The following is a 21,222-nucleotide window of genomic DNA, read 5'->3' on the forward strand; positions in this document are numbered from 1 at the left end:
AATAGAAGAATGGAACAGGTCCTCCCGGTCTGCGCATATTGGCTGTGTGTCAGAGCACCTGTTGCAGGGGGCGGAGCTCAGAGACAGGTAGGTCCCTTTTAAACAGGCGTGGGCAGCTTAGACACTGGCAGAGCGCAGCACGGGGACGGGATAACAGAAAGAGAGAGGGAGATAGAGGGACACCGGCCACTACACCACACACCCCACACCAGGGAATATACTATAGAACAGCCCCGGACAAAAGATGTTCAAGAAAAAGGAGTCCTACAGTCCTGCGAAAGTTACGCAGTAAGTACAGAAGTATGTGTGTGTCTGTGTGTGTGTGTGTGTGTGTGTGTGTGTGTGTGTGTGTGTGTGTGTGTGTGTGTGTGTGTGTGTGTGTGTGTGTGTGTGTGTGTGTGTGTGTGTGTGTGTGTGTGTGCACGCGTGCGCCCTATCGGTGTACCAGTTTTATTGGGCTATATTAATATCAATGTCAATATTGCTTTGGGTGTGGAGTATGCAGTATGCGTGTGCAGTATGCGTGACACTGCCAACATGCCCTTTCTCATACAAAGCTAACCTACCTCTGCCAGCTATGTCTGTATGAATGGCAAAACAAGTTCTGATATGAAAAAAATAGCTATATGTTGTTAGTTTCATTGTGGGCACAGTGGTTGGTTTGTTTCATTATAAACTAGGTTGTGTTGCCGATTCACGTAGCCTATGTGATTCTCTATGTGACAACTCTTTTTGATGTGACAAGCCCACATTCCCTATTGCATATTGAAACTGTTGCCCTTCCAGGGTGTGACACATTGATTCTTTTTAGTCCATTCATCATTGGAGTGGCTGTAGATCTGATTAGCGTGATGACTAAGGGCATGGGTTGCACTGTGACGCAGGGTAATAATAAGCCCAGAGGGTCTTAAGCAGAAGCCTTAAGTCAACAGGCACTCCGATAGAAACCATGCTGCAATGACATAATGACAATCGCTTGGCATGATCTTCAGTAGAGTTGACCAATCACAGATTGATCTGGGCAGTAACCTCTTCAAACAGAGAGACTGGATAAGATATTATATACTGTACTTTTAGAATCTCTGACAAGGTGTGCTGTTACTGCAGTTAGTTGATTTTTATAGAAAGTGAAGACACTTTTAACAGAGTCGTCCATCATCTCCATTAAAAAACTTCAAACTTCCTGTCATTCATTCCTTTGAAGGGTGTGTGCTTACATAAACTGTCACCGTTTCTGTCACTGGGGATGTAGTAGGCCTATGGTGTCCTCAATAAGTGCGGGGGGTAAACCCTTAGCCGACACCACTCTCAGGGGGGTGTAGTATACAAAGCTCAACACACAATAACAAATTAGATGTTTTGTTATTAGCAGAAAGGTTCCTCTCAGAGGGCTCAGGCCAGCGTAGTAACATGGTGCAATAACAGATGATCAGATTTGAGCATGGCCATTTCGACACAGCTAGAATTTCAACTTATAAAAGTTCATGATTAACCGATGACAAAAATCTTGACATTGCTCAAGTGTTGTTTCTGTCTTCATCGGGAGTTTTGTGTTCTGCTTTTCTACTTTGTACCTCACCACAGTGTGCAGTGTGATGTGAGTGCCATGCCTTGACACAGTGTGAATGACACTGCCTTATCTCAAACTGATTACACATAGGGAGATGCAGAACTGACAACCGCAACGCATGTGGACTCTGTATACCTACTCAAAATACTTCAATGATAAGACGCAAGACCAGTTTATTTACCACTGTGTGTGTTTTTTTCTTTTTGACACATGGTGGCCAATGGAATACAGTACAGTAGCTTTTCAGTGAGGTTCACCATGTTTGTGCGGGCACTCTATTTGGCTCTAGTGTGCACGGTAAAAATTAAAAGTTTCTCAAAGAACTTTCAGTTGCCACTGTCTGTTGGGGAACCTAAAAGTTCCCTGAGGAAGCAACAGTCACCAAATTAGTTCTAGAAAGAACACCCAGGTCTCACAGAGACGTTTTAAATGTCTCCAAAACGGATGAATTAAACATTCCTCAAAGAACATTAGTTCTTCATTTTGCCATTGTGAAGGGAATCTCGAAAGGGTCTCTGAGGAACTTCCAAGAGAACCTCAGGGGTTCTTCAAATCACCTTTAGGTTCTTCAGAGACCATTTACAGCAGTGGTTCTTAACCTTTTTTGAACAAATGCCCCCTTGACCTCATCATAGACCCACCAACGCCCCCCTTGACCTCAACATTAGCCGAACAGGGCTCCCTAAAGACCCCTGGTCTGATTAGGCCACATAGGTGAACTTCTCACACCTCAGACTCAGACTCAGGCCCAGATAATCTCTGACTATCAGGTAGACACTTGGACACTATCTTGTACAAAATCACCCAAACAATGACAGGGCAAGTTTAAGAACAATGGCTCAAAAATAGCAAGCTACAAAAGTACTGAACAGTTGTGACTGCGGGCTCTCTATGTTGAGTGACGAACGAAAGTCATTTCTGGAATTTTGAGGAAAAGAATTTGCTTTGTTTGTGAAAGGAAGCCACACCACACCCTCTACTTTCTCTGCTGCTAGTGACACATTTTTTATGGAGTTTTTTTTTAAATCTGATTCTTGCAACCTGTGTATGTCCATGAAACAATACTAAGAAAACGCTAAAAATAATTTAATTGACAATTTTTGCATGCTGCAGCTTCAGGCAGTCAATATAAGTGACATTAAAGCAGTCATTATAAGTGACATCAAAGGAGTAACAGCTGAGGTTATCGATTTGGTCAGTGATTCCATGACGCCATTCTTTTATTCCAATGGATCATTATAAAACCTTTAATCATCCATTTAAAAATACATTTGATTTCCCTTAGGCAAACACAATGCATTCACCCTTGTGTGATGTTGATAGGGCAAGTGAAGGGCAGTGTTTGTGTGTGTGTGCACAGATTTTGTTCAAACATTTCCTCCTTTCTCTTGTGTTACAGGGACCAGGTCAGCGAACTGACTTTCCTGATAGCGCGCATGCAGAGGAATGCCGATCAGGTGGAAAAAAATATCTTGCGCGCTGAAGATCTCTTGGCTGTGGTAAGATAGTCTCTCTTTCTCACATGGAACAAAAAAAAACAAGTTCTGTATGTGGAAAAGCCCATTGAAACCCCACACTCATCCGTGTGCAACCATGCATACTGACTCTCTCACATACTCTCTCTCTCACACACGCACATGCACACGCGCACACACATGCTCGTGCGCACGCACGCACGCTCACACACACGCGCGCAGGCTTGCACGCACCCTCACACACACGCGCGAACGCACACACACACACACACACTGCACAGGCATACCTTAAAAAGATGCAAAAATAAACACTGCAAAAATAAAATAATTCACACACACACACACAGACACACAACACTGCACAGGCATACCTACATCAAAATCCTCTATAGCAGCATGCCTGCCTCCAGCATCATATAGCCTACGATGAACATGTCATTGAATGTTGTAAAACGTCACCCACGGCCCTTCCTGTCTGTCTCTCCGCGTGTGGGCAGCCGTAGGCCTGATGGTTAAGGAGATGGGCTTTTGATCAGAGGGTTGCATGTTTGAATCCCTTATTTCCACTCCCTATCCCACTCCATGGCTGAGGTGCCCTTGAGCAAGGCACCTAGCCCCACATTGCTCCAGGGACTGTAACCAATGCCCTGTACCTAAAATAACCGTGAGTTGCTTTGGGTTAAAGCATCAGTTAAGTGAATGTAATGTAATGTAATGTATTGTAAAATGTGGCCCGCAGGACAAGCAGAACGAGCAGAAGGGCCTGCCCCTGAAGCACCAGAAGGACAATGCAGACAACCTGGCCGAGGCCGAGGGCCTCCTCAAGGACCTCTTCCTGGACGTGGACAGGGCCAAGAAGCTCGGCCACCCGCAGGCCTCCGAGATCGAGAACGAGTGAGTGTCAATGAGGGGTTGTTTTGGGCTCAGATGTCAAGTGGTAGGCCTTCAACCACAGTTAATGCGCGTAAATTAATTTGTAATTAATTGGTAATTAATGGTAATTGGTAATTCATGTACTGCAATGAAAACGCTTCCAAGATAATCCATTAAAAACAAAAAAATAAGATGCCTTGCTCAAGGGCGCTTCAACCATGGAGTGGAGTGGTAAGGGTGGTAAGGATGGGGATTGAACCTGCAACCCTCTGATTTATAACTCTCGAACCATTACACCACGGCTCCCTCCCTTTCTCTTCTCAGCGTGAGCAATCTCCACGACCGCTGGTTTAAGGACTGTGCCTCCTATCGGGACGTGTATGAGCAGGTGGATGATGTGGAGCTCAAGCCCAGGATCGACTGGGGCCAGGTGCTCGCTGACAAACAGGTACAGTGGACCTCTTGCTACACGCACACTAAAAAACAACAACAAACTTACAAATGCAGTAAAAACTAGGAGCACTCAGAGAGTGCAGACCTCCGCCAAGGCCATGGGGTCACTGACGCCATAACATCTACACGCTGTGGAATCCTATGCCTACAATATCACTTACAAACATTTGACTGTTACACTTTATTTTTTTTCAAGTCTATTTGCCTTGTTTTTGTGGAGTTAGAAACTGGGATCTCAAAATTTCCCCTGTCCTGCAATGGGGACGAATCTGAATCGGTATCGAAACAAACAAATCAACACGACTGAAACCATAACCAAAAATCACCAATGTGTATCGGCCTTATCGCCAGCTGTTTGCTTTTCTTACATACCCTGAAGAAGGCTGTAGGGCCGATAAGTGTTGGTGGTTTTTAATGCATTTGCCCACATAATAAAGTTTAGGGGTTTTTTTTACTTCCTCAATCAACTGAAGTGCCTGGGCCAAGGATTTTTTCCTTCAGTCTTTTTTGAACACTGCACCCTCCAAGAGCACCAGCAGACTTTGAGGGATACTAGTAGCGCTCCACCTACTCCTCTGCAAACATACAAATAAGCCAACAGAACTTCATCAAAAAACCAGTCAATATCATGAATCGTGAAGTTTAATTTTTGTAGAGTATGATGTGCTCCAGATAGTTTGTTGGTTTCTTGAGTTTAGGTGCTCTTTAGTCCAAGGTATTGTACATCCAGGTACGTACATCGTGAATTCTAATCTTTACATCTGAATGTCTTTGGGTGCTATAGAGACTAGTGGAGTCGGATGAGTATGGGCCCACCCTCTCAGACGTGGAGAAGCAGATCGCCTCCCATAACATCCTGCACAAGGAGATCGAGAGCTATAAGACCCAGCTGAAGGGCAGCTCCGCGGTAGGTCTCTCTAGGTTGCCACCTCCCATCAAAGGCTTAGTAACATTGGAGGGTGTTTCTTCCGTGGACATTTCCTTTAAAAGAATAATAGATGCACACTTAAATTGGTTTAACTGTATGTTTTTTTGGTCATAATATCCTGCTTTATAACCTCTTATGGGAGGGTTAGGTTGTTTTAGGCTGTGTATATTGTATTGAATATATGCCTGTGTTTGTAGTGTCTACAAAGTTAGATAAAGCCAATAATGTAAAAAAAACAAAGAGTTGTTCTTCAAACAAATCTTTGGATTTCTTTACATTAGCCATTATTCAACAAATTGTAGTATGCCATACCTTTGATGTAATATGAAGATAATAACTATTCAAGCTCACATATGTCCTCATATCCCATTTGGCATTACAGGACACAGCAACCACTCAGAGACAGTGTGCGAAGCTGCTGGTGAGTAGTGATCATCTTGTGGTCTTCCTTTCCAGGCAACTTTATTCTAATGGAATATTATTAGCATTCATTACACTTTTAACAATGTCTACTTCCTGCTATATAATTATCTATTAATTAAACATGGAATAACAGCATTAGTATCAGTTATGGCATTCCAAAATAAAGTCAAATCTGGTATTATTTGGTATGTGCACTGTCAGTCATTTAACAGGCATTAGCATGTTCCCTCAACACCACTCTGCACAAAATAGGCACCAAACAAGGGGGGCACAAACTTTTTTGCTCCCCCATAATTGGAGTGGCAAAAACACCCCAATTATGAAAACGTTCTGTTTGTGTCTGTATGTGTGTTTCAAACACTTCTATGATGGTGAAGCTGGCGCCTATTATTCGAGACATGCTAACAACCTGTGTCTCTGTGTGTGTGTGTGTGTGTGTGTGTGTGTGTGTGTGTGTGTGTGTGTGTGTGTGTGTGTGTGTGTGTGTGTGTGTGTGTGTGTGTGTGTGTGTGTGTGTGTGTGAATGTGCAGGAGAGCTCCCTGGCCCGGCGTAACAACCTGGCGACGCTGTATGAGTACATGAGTGGCTGCAATAAGGAGCTGGCCTACCTGAGCGAGCAGGAGGACAAGATCGCCAGCCGCGACTGGAGCGACCGCATGGTGGACGCCCCCAGCGTGCGCATGGAGTACGAGGTGAGAGGAGAGATGCTCTGTCTCTGGGTAGTCGAGGGTCACCGATTATCTGTCGTGGAGGTGCAGGATTTATTGGTAACTTAGTATAAAGGGATATACTAAAAAAGATCTAAGCACTATTTGAGCAATAAAAGATTTTGCTGAATGCTGAAAGGTTTTAGTTGCTGAACGTCTAGAGGCCGAAAGCTTGTTGCATTCAGTAAAGACATTTATTGCACAGATTTGATGTGTGTGTAGTTAACATTACACATTAAATAAGAGAAATTGGAGCTTGGTGTTGCTGACTTTATTTTTTGCCATCACTTCAACACACATCTGTGTACGTCTGTTTTCAGAGATTCAAAAACAGTGGGCTGCTGTCGCATGAAGGTGAAACTACCAGACTGCAGGAGGAAGCGGACAATCTTGTTGTGGCGGGCCACCCGGCTCGCCCACTCATAAAGGTATTTGGCACAACATTAAAATATGTGGCTACGCTTTACTTGAAGCCGGCATCATACGTATGACATTGCAGTGTCATAGCAGTGTCATAACGCAGTGTCATGGACATGGTATAAACATTATGTCAATGTCATGAACATTTCATGACCGTTCCCATTAACCCATTGTGTCCTGGAGACACATGTACGCTGCATTCAGGTTCTTGAGATTTGAGCTGTTTTATTAAAAATGTGGGTAAGTTAGAGCTGAATGAACACATTCTAAGGCAAAACGAGGGTCATAGTTTTTAAATGTAACTCATTTCATGTTTGTATGTGCTTCGGAGGCTGAAATATTTAGGATTTAATAGGCAGAGGGCACCCTTTCCTAAAAAGGACTTAGGACAAAATGGGTTAAGTAACATGTGGTTATAATAAAGACAGACCAAACAATGTCAACTTTTCATGGCCATAAAACGTTTATGATGTTGACATAATATTTATGACTCCTCCATGACTGTGTCATGACACTGTTTTGACACTTTTATGACAGTTTCATGTCATGTGTATGACACCGGTGTAAAATGTTACCAAACATGTACAGTTGAAGTGTCTGCAAAGATTCTCTATCATTGAGGTCCTCTTTGTCAAAGGAGTTGAGTTGAAGGCATCTGGACTTCTGAAAAACTCCAAAAAGCTGCCAACAAAGGAACTTCTTCATAAAAGTCGAAATACCACCAGTGGAACGCTGTAATACACCTTGAAAAGACTTAACTACCATAGTACTACACTACTATTACATGACACGGGGTCTTACATAGCGACTTGGTCATTGCCATTCTGGTAACAGCAACTTCATAACAGGGGCTGTGTCTTAACCGGTCAACCTCTTCGCGCAGAGCCTCATAGCAATGGTGCTATCATGTAGTTGAGTTTTCAGCAAAGAGTGAATAGGCCTGTCGACGTGCCCATCTGCAGTAAGAGGCTACAAGTCAGTATGGGATAAAATGGATGTGGAAATATCTGACCTTGTCTATGTCCCCCAGTCCCTGGACAGCGAGGTGCAGAATGAGTGGCAGAGATTCCTCAACCTCCTCATTTGCCAAGAGACACATCTGGACAACGTTGAGGATTACAAGAGGGTAATAATGAACAACCATACATACACAATATTTTTTTTAGCCTTGTCAATTCACGTGACGGCATGTCTTTCAATGCACAAGGATACTGATGGTATTGTCTAAATGTTCTGTGTGGAATGCTTGTAGTACGTCATGTGTGTCATAAATGTTCTGAATGTTTTGGTATGAATGGAGATCACGTGACTGCAAATCAAATCTAACTTTGGGGACCAAAAAAGTGATCTATCTCATCTAAATTTTCCAAATGTAATGTTGTCAATATTGCCACGGTGTTCAATGGGGCTTGCCTTGTTTACAGTATCAGCTGGATATGGAGACCTTCTCGGAGTCCCTGAAGAGGATCAACTCCACCATGGAGCCCAAGCAGCTGGAGAGCATGAGCAACCTGGAGAGGCAGATGCACATAGAGGTCAGACGCATGGCCGTAACTACCATTGAGGACACAGGCAGAGATCCTTTAAGTATATAGAGATATGCCAATGTAATAGGTTGCTGTGGGCACCTAACATGACCAGGTTCCGGTCTGCCTAAAGGGGCGTGTCATAATACTCCTAGCATTGAATAGAACAGTCCTTAGTTCTGCCTAAAATCTGAAACATTTCCCCCCTCCTCCTTGCAATAATAGAACCCGGAAACAATGGGCCAATGGAACCTCTCTCTCTCTACTCTCTCTGACACAGAGGTCATGTACTCGGTGTTCGTTTCAGTAATGCAAAATGTATCTATGATGAAAAATCGATATATGATCAACAATGATAAATTCAATCTGTATACACCACCCTTATCCTCAAGGCAGTGATTAATGAAAACAAACGTAGGAGTTTGACTGAAGTGTTTGAAGCATTCTAAATGTACAGTATGCAGTACAGCACACAGTATTTGACCTTGGTATTTGAAAATATCTAGTTACGTTAGATGGCAACATTACAATCCAATAACCAAGAAAATGGTTTGAGATTTGAATGGTTTGAACAGCTTGTGGTCTATTCATCATAATCTAGCCTGAATGTGACCATGTGTTTAAGCCATTTAAGGTTAATGCTACGTATACGCTGCATACTGTATAGGCTGCTATAATAACTGTAAGTTGCTTTGGATAAAGGCATCAGCTAAGTGTAATGTAATGTGACACGTCTCCCCGTTGCCCCAGGGAGAGGAGAGGGCTGTGGAGAGGAACGAGCAGCGGCTGGCCGACCTGAGGGAGCTGAGCACCTCCATCGCTCCTCTCCCCCTCCGCCGCACCCGGCCCGCCAAGAAGGCCCCGGTGGTCGCCCTGTGTGACTGGACCACTGACAAGGTACTGCACTTAGTAGTGGTCGACAATAATCGATTCGACAGTGCATGGCGATGCTGGGCAGAACAATTCAATAATTAATTTGGCAAATGGCGTAATAAATGCAGCACATTTTTTTTAAGTTTCAATTACTTCCTGGACTTCCGTGTCCGTGTGTGTGTGTGTGTGTGCGCGCACGCACATTGTATTGGTGTGACGTCATCTGTGATACTTTATGTTTTGACATCGCACTTGATATAATGGGGATGGCCAGTCTTGGTCGGGGCTCAGTCACAGTGGCGTTTTACCTTTTACTGGCCTTGATACAGAAACATTCATAAATATAGTGTAATAGTGCTCTGTGCAGGCCTTCTGTGAATGGACAACCTCTTTTAAATCTCTCTCAGTCAACGTCCCCTGGCTTAAACACGTGTCCTTTGTTGCAGACCTCAGCCAAGAGAGGGGAAAAGTTCACCCTGAAGTCCAACACCAATGATGAGACCTGGGATGTTGAGACCATGGGTGGTGTAACAAAGTCACTGCCTTCTGTCATCCTACTGATCTTGCCTCCAGACAAGGATGCCATTGCTAAGGTGGACAGGTGAGAAATCAGCTTGGCTCAACATTGCATTGGTTGACATTTATTGAATCTAATCAGCTGTCTTCAGCACGCAATTCCTATCACAATCACCCACCTCAGTCAAACAGTTTAGGTCACCACCACATTCATGATAACCAGAGTGACACAGAAAGTCAGGGCTGGATTCACGCACAGGCCTGGGGGTTGGCCAAAGAGTGTGGGGACAAGATGCCGTAGAGAATTGGGACAAGATGCTGTATTGAACTAATTTGTCTGCAAATATCTTATTCCTAATTCCTAGCTCAGAATTAAGACGCTGAACTATGATTTTGTTGAGAAATTTGCCTTCTGTAAGGGGCGTCCAGCAATCTGTAGCCTAGGGGCCCCTGGACATCTTAATCCTAATTTACTATTTCAAGTTATACTGCTCTATATTGCTGTTTGAGAAAATAAATAATTAACCCATCCAAATTCCCTGTGCTGATCCAAACCTTTTCTTCTTTCTAGTCTGGGTGGCCAGCTTGCTGACCTGAAGAGAAGAAGAACTGCTCTGCTGGCTCCCTCCAGACCCATTATGGAAGTCAAAACCGCCAATGTCAACGTTGTCTCGTCTCCCCCGCCGGGCGACGGGCTAAAGGCAAGGGACCTCACCAGCCGTCTGGAGAAGGTCAATAATGACCTTGTGAAGACAGAGAAGGGCATCCTAGATCGTCTCCGAGCCCCACTGGACCGCAAGAACCCCACGCAAGATCTGGCAAAGCGAATCGATGATCACGAGGTGAGAACATGTCCAGGTGTGAAAAGGAGTTTAAAAAAAACGTGACACGGTTGTTGACTTGACCGTGCTGATGGTTCATTAATGGTCCCTGTGGTGCGTCACACAGAAAAGCGTCTCAGAGATAAACCACTTGGAGGCCGAGAAGGCAGCTATTCAGAGGGAGATGCAGCCCCTGGTGGCCCAGACGGCCTCGTCAACGCTGCCCACCAAGCTGAGTGCCGTCAACAACAAGATGGACAATGTCACCAATCTTGCCAACACCTACAAGAAAAAGTGAGTTGAAGTAGCCTATATTGTTTATGAAATATAAAGTTAACATTACAAATGACCGAAAGGTTCAGCTTCAGAAAGCAAAAACGCTATATTCATTTCAGCCAATGTAATGGACCAAGTGAACTGGCACAACTATTCAGCAAAGCAAATATTGTGTAACCCTAGGTACAGGCAGAAGGAATTCTGTCGGCAGGCTTTTACTTTGTCAAACCTGTTTGTCCACATCTGTAAATGACTGGCAAAAAAACATTTGTCATCAAGAATTTGTTATCTCTGCCCTAAATAGGAAGTCTGAGAGTATGACAATTAGGGTAATTGTTCTGTCTGTATCGGTCTGCTCACACAACATAACATACGCAATGGTCTGCTTTTTTAACATATAATTAACCTTGACTGACAGCAGTGGGTTCTGAAATGTCACCAGTCATTTATGGGATGTGATGCCAGTTTTCTACATGCAAAAGGTTACTACAGGTTACAATAGCACGCCCCTTTATGCATGCAGAGGTGGATGGATGCATGAGATGCTGCATTTGTAATCATTTGTTTGATATGCCCGTTTATGTCACATGTCTAGTGACAGCAAGTGTGCTGCAAATACAATTGCCCATGGGGACAAATTAAGTTGTGACTAACTTACTTTTTAATCATTCTTTTCAAAGTACACGGTAGGGATCCAGGGTCTTGCAGTCGCTTACCTACTCTGACGTATTCTTCTAAATGAAATAAGGGCAGACATGTTTTAATAAAACACCTGTTCACGTTTCATTTCAGGGCCAATGCAACCATGTTCTTGGAGGGCCAGATTAAGAAGGTGGACACGATGCTGAGTGGATTTGAGAATCGCCTTGTGAAGACTGACACCATTCCTGATGAACCCAATGCCATCGAGACACGCACCCAGGAAGTTCAGGTGAGCCGGAGCAGAGAAACACTCCACAACCTCTTCACTATCACTCACTATCACTAATCTCAACACTCAACTCAAGCATGGCGTGACTACGGCTCACTGGATCACTCTTTTCCCCTTTGAATACAGTTAACATACCGGTGTAAATGTGATTCTTAAAGAGTTGAAATTAACTCTCTTTCAGATAACATTTGGTCCCACTTGAAAATAGAATTCATTTTACTCTTTGGTCAATGTAACATTTTTCACAGTTAATTCTGCTCTATGTTGTTTATTGTTATATTAAAAGCAACACTGACCTTTGACGCCACTGACCTTTGACTCCAGTGTTAGAGAAATTGACTCTTTGCACAGTGTTGTAAGTATTTTAGTATCTGGATTTATGTAAGTACATTTACTCTGAAATATTGACACCCCATTTTCTTTATTTTTTAAACTCTGTAGGCCATCCAAAAAGATGTGACGGGCAGAAAGGATGACATGCTGAAACTGGACAGGGACCTTGAGAGCACCGGCCAGCTGTGCAGCTCCCTGCAGAAGAACCACCAGGAGTACTGCCCCGACCTGCGCCGGCAGGAGGGAGTCGTCAAACGCCTGAAGAACCGCTTTGCCAACCTCAACAATCAGCTGCAACAGAGGTCAGCCACATGGAACTATCAAATACTTCTTCTACATCAGTGGTTCCTTTTTTAGAAGAAACACCTCCAAATGCCCTCTCCCTCCTTACCTCACCATAAGCCCCACACCCAACATCATGATAATAATAACACCTGTCCTGTGATCAATGGCAACATTTACCTTCAGTCTAATAACTGAACACACTGAGAAGAAAATGACATGCACATTCATGTGTAATACTTGGTAATACTAGCCTGGGAACTCCCATACTGCCTTTAGTTCTGCACAATCATTCCGATCTGAAAGAATCTCACTTGTGATTAGGTCTGGTGGTAACCAGGCAATGGAAATACTGCAAATATGTGAAAATCAAAAAAGGCTGGACTGTTCCTTTAATGCCGCCATATTAAATGTGGTTGCCGGTGCATCACCTTATCTCTCCACAGGTCTAGTCAGTTGCAGGATATAGGCAAGAAGAACCAGGACTTCCAGACAACTGTCAAATCTCTGAACGCCTTCTTGATAAACATGCCCAACAACAAGCTACAGGCTGATGATGACCTTGTTCAAATCAAAACCAAACAGAACTCTCAGAAGGTATGATGAGCGTACACGCACCTGCTGAATCACATGTCCCATCATTCTCACTGAGCGCAAGACCTAGTAACTTTGTTAAGAAGATCTACTGTGGCCTAATTGTACGGCACTGGGCTAATACGCCGGCGACCCGGGTTTGATTCTGGCCCGGGTCATTTGCTACTCCTTCCCCGTCTCTCTCCACACTCATTTCCTCACTGTCCTATCATTAATAAAGGTAAAAAAGCCATACAAATATAAAAAACGAAATGTTGATTTCAAGGTGAAATTGCATGTGCTTGTATTCCTACAGAGGGTAGTGGAGGACATAAAGAGAAAAGAAGACGATGTGGATCGCGTAGCGTTGCTGGCAGACGATCTGCAAAAACTCCTGAGTGTGAGTAGCCATTTAACCAAAATGCAGAAAACTTTTCTAATGGAATGCACTATAGAAATTCAAGCGCCATTTGCCAATAAATGTATCAATCAATAACTAATTCAACTACCAAAGATCATAGCCCTCCAACATAATCACGGGCAATTGTTTCTTGTATTACTTGTCAATTAAGTAATTGTACTTAATTTCACACTTTTCATACAAATTTTTGTGATCCACAGGAATATGATGCAAACACGCAAAAGTACCGTCATATTCTGAACATCCCAGAGGAACCAGAGGAAGACCGCTTTGACCTCCTCGATGCCGTGCAGCAGAAGGTAGACAACTGCCAGGATGAGCTTTTACACACTGTACTAGACCATCCTGAGTCTGTATATTGATATTAATACCATTCTTTATTCTTACAGGAAAAGGATGTGGTGAATCTTTACTCTGAGGTTCTTGCAGAGAATGAACAGCAGCTTAAGCAAATGGATGTGGCCAAAAACATCATCAATAAGGTATCATCCTAAAATATTGCCACACTACTTTGAGGCACTTTGAGCTAAATATTGCATTAATTGTGCTTTAAACATAAAGTTATTGCCGTTACAGAAACAACATTAGAGAATATTAACTTTTAACCAGGGTGTTATAGAAATATACTGTAGTTAATATTATTAGCCGTCATATAACCATGGCAATGGTCAATGCATGTTAACTCTTGACCGTAAAACAACAATGATCTAGTGCCATGTTTGCCCTGACGTAATGTGCCACATTTACTTCTTGCCCTCAGAACGACGAGGTCGTGAGCCGCGTTGTGGTGAAGCAGCAGATGCAGATGCAGAGTCAGCAGAGGAACCAGGTGGAGGTGGACGGCCTGAAGAGGGAACTCGGGGACGAGATCAACAGGCGCACACACACCGAGAACGACCTGGAGATCTACCAGAAGAGGCTGCAGTCCCTGCGGAGCAGACGAGGTGTGGAGCGCCTGGAGGAGAAAGAGATCGTGCAGTACTACCGCGACCCCAAGCTGGAGGCGGAGATCGAAGCCCTAAAGAAGAAGGTCGGCGAAGAGTCTAAGAAGCGCACGGGCACCCACACCGAGATTGACGTCATGAAGCAGAAGATCCTTCGCCTGGAACGCGAGCTGGCGAGCATCGAACCCAAAATGGTGACCAAGGTGGTCACCGAATATGAGAAAGACCCCCAACTGGACAAGGAGATGGAGAGGATAAGAGAGGAAATGCGCAGGCTCAGAGATGAGGTCACCGTCCGCCACAGAGAGTCGCTGCAGCTCCACACCACCATCACCACCTTGGAGCAGAAGAGACCAACCATCAGGGAAAGGGTCGTAAAGAAGGAAGTGATTAGACTTGAAAAGGATCCAGTCATGCTCAAAGCAGTTTATGGATTCCAGAATGATATCGCAGACGAGCAGGCCAGGTGCAAGGGCTTGAATGACGATATTTTTCAGACAAGGAGCAAGATCAACACACTCGAGAGGATCATCCCAACAGTGCAGCCGAAGATCATAACCAAGGAAGTCACTAAAGTGGAGCAAGACCCAGAGATGCTGAGCGAGTCCAAAACTCTCCACAACAGCCTCAACAGACAGATGCAGGACACCAATGACCTGCTGAAGGAAATCACCACTCTCAGGCTCCGCTACAGCGAAGAGCAAAAACTGAAACCAAGGATGGAGGTGAAAGAGATCATCAACGAGATCTACAGAGTGGACCCGGACACAGAGGTGGAGCTGAGGCGGCTGAAAAGGGACATCCAGCAGTCCGGTCGCCGTCGCACGGACCTGGAGAGGGAGATGGAGGTGATCAACACAGAGCTGTACACACTGCGCTCCCAGAAGCCCAAGGTCGAGTACAAAGAGGTAACCCAGGAGGTGGTCAAGGAGGAGAGGAGCCCCGAGATCGTCAGGGAGATGCAAAGGCTGAACGACCAGCTCACTCTGCTGAGGACCCGATACGAAACGACCCACACCAAAGTCGGCATCTTGAGCAGCCAGAGGGATGACCTGAAGACTGAGAAATCAAAGGTGACCACAAACCTTGTGAACAAGGAAGTAATCAAGTACGAGAACGACCCACTGTTGGAGAAGGAGGCTGACCGACTGAGGAGAGATGTCCGCGATGAAACTCAACAGCGCCGTCATGTGGAAGAGGCTGTGTTTGACCTTCAGCACAAATACCTCTTGCTCGAGAGGCAGAAACCAGAGGAGAAGATCGTCCTTCAGGAAGTGCTGCGTCTTGAGAAGGACCCGAGGCAAATCATGGAGCATGAGAGGCTGAGCAGAAATATGGATGATGAGCTGAAAGCCCGCAGGAGGTTGGAGTTGGAAGTGAAGGACCTAAGGGCCTTAGTTCTAGAGAAGGAACGGCAACTGGCAGAGATGGACGACCGTCAGAAGAAGATCTTGGTTGAGACAGAGTTAAGACAGATCAAAAATAAAATCTATGAGCTTGAACATGCCCCAGCCCCAGTTGAAGAAAGAATTGTAATAAAGGAGATTCTTAAAGTGGAACGTGATCCCAAACTAGATGTGCTGATTACTGGGTCACGTGTGGATATGGAAAAAGAAGAAAATCTAATTTCTCGCTTGGAGAGAGACATCAGAAACCTACAAATCAAGTTGGACATCTTGAGGAAAGAGAAATCACTGGAGAAGATCGTATACAAAGAGGTGATAAGAGTCGAAAAAGATCCAACTCAAGAAGCTGAGAGATCTGATTACAGGTCTCAGGTGTCCCAGGCGAAGAATGCCAGACGTGACGTGGAGGAAGAACTAGAGCGTCTCAATACCAGACTAACACGACTGCACACATCAAGGTCATCGTCATCCCAGGAAGAGACTACTGTGACCCTGAAGAGGGACAATCTGCAGAGGGAGAAAGACAATCTCTTGGATGAGCTGAGGAGGCTGGAGAGCGATAAAGAGACCACCACCATCTCCTTCCAGCAGCAGTCCCGACTACTCAGCGAGAGAAACCAGCAGACCAGGCAGAAGAGCATTAAAATGGAGTCTGAGGTGCTGCGTCTGGAGAAGGACATTTCGGACGAGAAGGAAACGATCCACAAGAGGGACATCACCATCATGGAGCTGCAAGGTACCCTGAAGAACGAGGACCACAACGAGACCCACACGAGGGAAACCAACGTGTCCACCAGAATCACCATCCTCGATCCAGAGACCGGAAAGGACATGTCACCGTACGACGCCTACGTGTTAGGTCTGATTGATCGCAATCAGTACATGCATCTCCAGGAACTTGAATGCAACTGGGAGGAGATCACCACAGAGGGCAGTGACATCACAGACACGTCTGTGCTGCGGGACCGCAAGAGTGGCAAGCAGTACTCCATCACGGAAGCACTGAAAGCTGGAAGGCTGACCCAGTACGACCTGCAGCTCTACAAAGACGGCAAGATGCCCATATCTGAGTTTGCCCTCTTAGTGGCGGGAGAGAAGAAACCCCCCAGCCTGCTGAGGTCCCTCTCCAAATCCACTCCTGACTTAAACTCACCGACTTACAGCCCCACCTACTCCAGCCCCACCTCCAGTGGCTTATTCAACAGATCTCAGTCTAACGGCAGCCTCAACACCCTGATCAACCCCGCCAATCCAGAGGAGCACTTCCCCATCTCCGGCGTCATCGACGTCACAACGAACAGCCGCATGTCGGTGCGCAGCGCTATGACCCGGAAGCTGATCGACCACGAGACGGGTCTGAAGTTGCTGGAAGCCCAGGCCGCCACCGGAGGCATCGTGGACCTCAACAAGAAGGACCGCTTCTCGGTCCACAAGGCGGTGCAGTACGGCCTCATTGACAAGAGTCAGATGCATCAGCTGCTCAACGCCCAGAAGGCCTTCACCGGGGTGGAAGACCCCGTGACCAAGGGGCGCCTGTCCGTAGGCCAGGCCGCCCAGAAGGGCTGGATCCCAGAGGAGAGTGCCCTGTGGTACATGGAATCACAGCACGTCACAGGAGGGCTGGTAGACCCAAACAAGGCTGGCCGCATCCCTATCTCAGAAGCCATCGGCACTGATATCATTGATGACATGACAGCAAAGGAGCTGCAGGATGAGTCCAAGCACCATAAGGTATTGGTGGACCCCGTCACGAAGGAGAAGATCACCTTGCAGGAAGCAATGGATCGTTGCAAGAAGGACCCCATCAATGGACTCTTACTCTTACCTGCAGCATCCACCGGTGCTGACAATACTCCGTCTTACTCTAACCATAACTACTCTCGGGTGTAGGTTAGGCAGAAAAAAGTGTGTCATTTCGCCTGCAGCTAAGATTTACAAGTGAAAAATGGTGATGAAGGTTTAACATTGATACATACAGTACACCTTTTTTCTGAATGCTTAACACAAAACCATTTTTAACTTTTACTTTGAATGTAATAACATATATATTCACTATGATTCAGCGTGAAGGAGGTGCTGTGCTGTTGTGCTGGGCTTTATTTCCTATCACTGTCCAGTCTGGATTGTTATCCGAATTATTGAATGAAATGGAAACTTAAATATATATGTCTTTTTTCTTACATTTCTATCTTACCACACACTTTTTCAATTATATTGTTGGCTGTAATGTTCTGAACCATATTAAAGTAGCTCATTTGAAATAAAATCAAATGCCTGTGCAATTTACTATGTGAACTACAATGAGTATTTCAGTCACATCAGTAATACACAACCTTACATTCAGTTAGGCCTATGGTGGTTCCCTTTTGGCAATGACATATCTTCAGTCCGTACACATATCCCAAATAATGTATAATATTATTAATGATATTAGCCATGGCCTAGATGGGCTTTAGATTGCAGGGTTACAGGTTCGTATCCGACCCTTCCAGCCCCCTACCCTTTGAGCAAGGCACCTAACCCAACAATGATCCAGGGACTGTAACCAACACACTGTACTTAAAGTGGTAGTTCGCCATTTTGCATATTAAGCCCTGTTTTTAGGTAGTCTGGGGTGAATAACTAAATCGCTATGGAGAAAAGTGTCAGGTGATGTAATAGTGTCATGTCAAATAATATAGTCTATCACAGTGGTTTTCAAAGTGGGGGCCAGGGACCCTTGGGGATGCCGCGAGGAAGTACTAGGGGGGCAGCAGAATCGCAGGAAAAGTATAGCACATTAACTGAGTGACACACAAAAAAACCTTAACAATACTGTATTGTTATTGATTTTATCCTAGTGATACACTGGCTCACAGGTCCTACACTATGGTTGTGAAAGGGGATACACAGGGGGAAAAAGTAGTGTGGCGCGACGCATGTAAGGGGGGCCTTGGCTGGAACCTACCGGTAGGCCTATATAGGGGGCCTTGTCAAGGTAAGGTTTGGGAACCCCTGGTCTATCAGCAGAATGAGTGACACTGGTTATTTAGGCTAGGCCTCGGTCTACTGTAAAACACCAACAGTTTTCAAACATAATGCATTTCATGGCATTAAAATGTTGAATATATTTGAACATAAAAGCTATGCAGGGCTGAGTGTAAAACAATAAAACAGAAACAAAATGAGCCAAGCTATGCCCTCTAACTGACTACACACATGAACTCATTAAATTAAATCATCATCACAGCAGCACCATCAATCATCATCATCATCATCATCATATTTAGTCTAGTCGTGATTTCATGAACCCAGAAATGTTGAGTACCCTAAAGTTTTGTTGCAGAAATGTCATCTATAGGTCAAATGAAGGACATTTAGCTTGGTTGCCCAAAGTTGCACTTTGGGCAATTTGCATAATTAGCATAAATATATTGTCAGGGTAGGACTACTATAGGTGAATAGGCAAAAAAAACTTAAATCATAGATATCACCTTGAAACTTTCTCAGTTCATTACTGATGATAGGAGAAGAAAAAAATGTATTGAATGTTTTTTGTATTTTGATGTTAAGATATACAAATGAGGGCATGAATGATCAATTATGCACTAATTTACACACACACACACGAAATCAGCTTTGCATGGTATAACCAGACTCAAAATTATTTTTCTGTGGGTAAAATATGTATATTTCAGGGTTGAGTTAGTGACAACCCTATGAGGAACCTGGTCAAGAAGATGTTCAGATAGATTAAGGAGTTACCCCATACAATATTATATACAGTGTATTACATAGCCTACTGCATAGTTTGTATACAGCATGAAGATATGCAGTGTAGAATAACTATTTACAGCATGCTTGTTTATCCAAACACAACATAGCTATACAAGAGTAATTTTACTGGTTGGAGGAAGGGCTTTAAATTCTTAAATATCATATATAGTAGCGGAACGTTTTGGAACAAAATCTGATTGTAGTACACTTTCAATACCTACTACTGCTAAGATGCTGAACAAATGGGCTGCTCTCTGGAGCTCAGTGAATTCATGTGTGAATTCTATTCTCATAGAATGGCACCTGTGTTGCGAATTCAGTTGTGAAATGTTCTCATTTATATGTATGCCACAATCAACTATCAGCTTTATTATAAGAAAATGGACACTGGGAACAACAGCTCAGCCATACTGAAGTGGTAGGCCACATAAACTGACTGAGAAGGACATAATGCAAAGATGTCATCGAATAGAGTTGATTGCTAAAGAGCCCCAAACTTCATGTGACCTTCAGATTAGCCCAAATACAGTGTGCAGAGTGCTTCATGGAATGGGTTTCCATGGCCAAAAAGCTACACCCAAGTCATGTATCATCAAGTGCTAAGCGAAGCCCCAGATGCAATGGTGTAAAGCACACTGACACTGGACTCTAGATTGTTGTAGACTTCTGGGGTTCTTTGGAATGATAAACAGGCTTTTCCATCTGGCAATCTGATGGACAAGTCTGGGTTTTGGAGGATGCCAGGAAAAGGGTCAATTTCGGACTGCATTGTGCAAAGAATGACATTTGGTGCATGAGAAATTATGATGTGGGATTGTTTTGGAGTTGGCCTTGGCCCCTTTGTTCCGGTGAGATGAACTTTGAATGCTTCAGGATACCAAAACATTTTGAACAATTCCATGCTCCCAACCTTGAAGAAACAGTTTGGAGAAGGCCCCTTCCTCTCACAACATGACTATGTACCTTGTACCTTGTTTGTGCATTGGTGCACACACACCTGAATGACAGAGTATGGTCGGTGTGGATAAACCTGACTGGCATAGAGCACAGAGTCCTAACCTGAGCCTGATAGAACACGTTTGTTATGAATTACTGAGAGCCAATCCATTAACTATTGTATAGGCCTACCATTGTGTAAGCAAGCGCACACATGTAAACACATTTAGAACCACATAGCCTTCACCATCTCCATATTCTGTTTTGAGAGACTCTTCAGCCTCATTATTTTCTTAGTATTCATCCTTATGAACTGTGAATGGTTTATTTTTGTTGTGTAGTAAGATAAGGTCCCCCCAAAACTTTTTAAATGGTGTGGTGAGGGATGCAAATTATTGATTCATGTTATCACGATCGATAGATTATGCATAGAGTAAGCTACGGCTGTTTAGCATGAAACACCTAATTCATCCATCTACGGTACTGCCTCTTGACCAGGGTCCTCAAAAGGTTTTCACTAACTCAACCCTGAAATACACATATTTTACCCACAGAAAAATAATTTGGAGTCTGTTTTACCATGCAAAGCTGATTTCGTGTGTATGCAAATTAATGCATAATTGATCATTCATGCCCTCATTTGCATATCTTAACATCAAAATACAAAAAACATCCAATACATTTTTTTCTTCCCCTATCATCAGTAATGAACTGAGAAAGTTTCGAGGTGATATCTATGATTTAAGTTTTTTTTGCCTATTCACTAATAGTAGTCTTA

At 44.2% G+C, this 21,222-nt stretch overlaps 1 protein-coding gene across 1 annotated transcript; it reads left to right on the top strand.

Annotated features, from left to right (window-relative positions):
- The first annotated feature begins 144 nt into the window (after positions 1-144).
- evplb (envoplakin b) lies at positions 145-18,462 on the top strand. The gene is made up of 21 exons (XM_063183829.1): positions 145-288; positions 2,970-3,069; positions 3,785-3,939; positions 4,243-4,366; positions 5,156-5,278; positions 5,682-5,720; positions 6,254-6,415; positions 6,751-6,858; positions 7,881-7,976; positions 8,275-8,385; positions 9,127-9,273; positions 9,696-9,850; positions 10,337-10,607; positions 10,714-10,880; positions 11,655-11,793; positions 12,235-12,428; positions 12,855-13,005; positions 13,298-13,381; positions 13,603-13,701; positions 13,792-13,884; positions 14,163-18,462. Exons 1-21 carry the CDS (start codon positions 245-247, stop codon positions 17,640-17,642), a joined length of 6,042 nt encoding a protein of 2,013 aa, XP_063039899.1. The 5' UTR covers positions 145-244; the 3' UTR covers positions 17,643-18,462.
- The last annotated feature ends 2,760 nt before the right edge of the window (positions 18,463-21,222 follow it).

The sequence above is a fragment of the Engraulis encrasicolus genome, chromosome 2 (assembly GCF_034702125.1).
Source record: "Engraulis encrasicolus isolate BLACKSEA-1 chromosome 2, IST_EnEncr_1.0, whole genome shotgun sequence".
Classification (NCBI taxonomy): domain Eukaryota; kingdom Metazoa; phylum Chordata; class Actinopteri; order Clupeiformes; family Engraulidae; genus Engraulis; species Engraulis encrasicolus.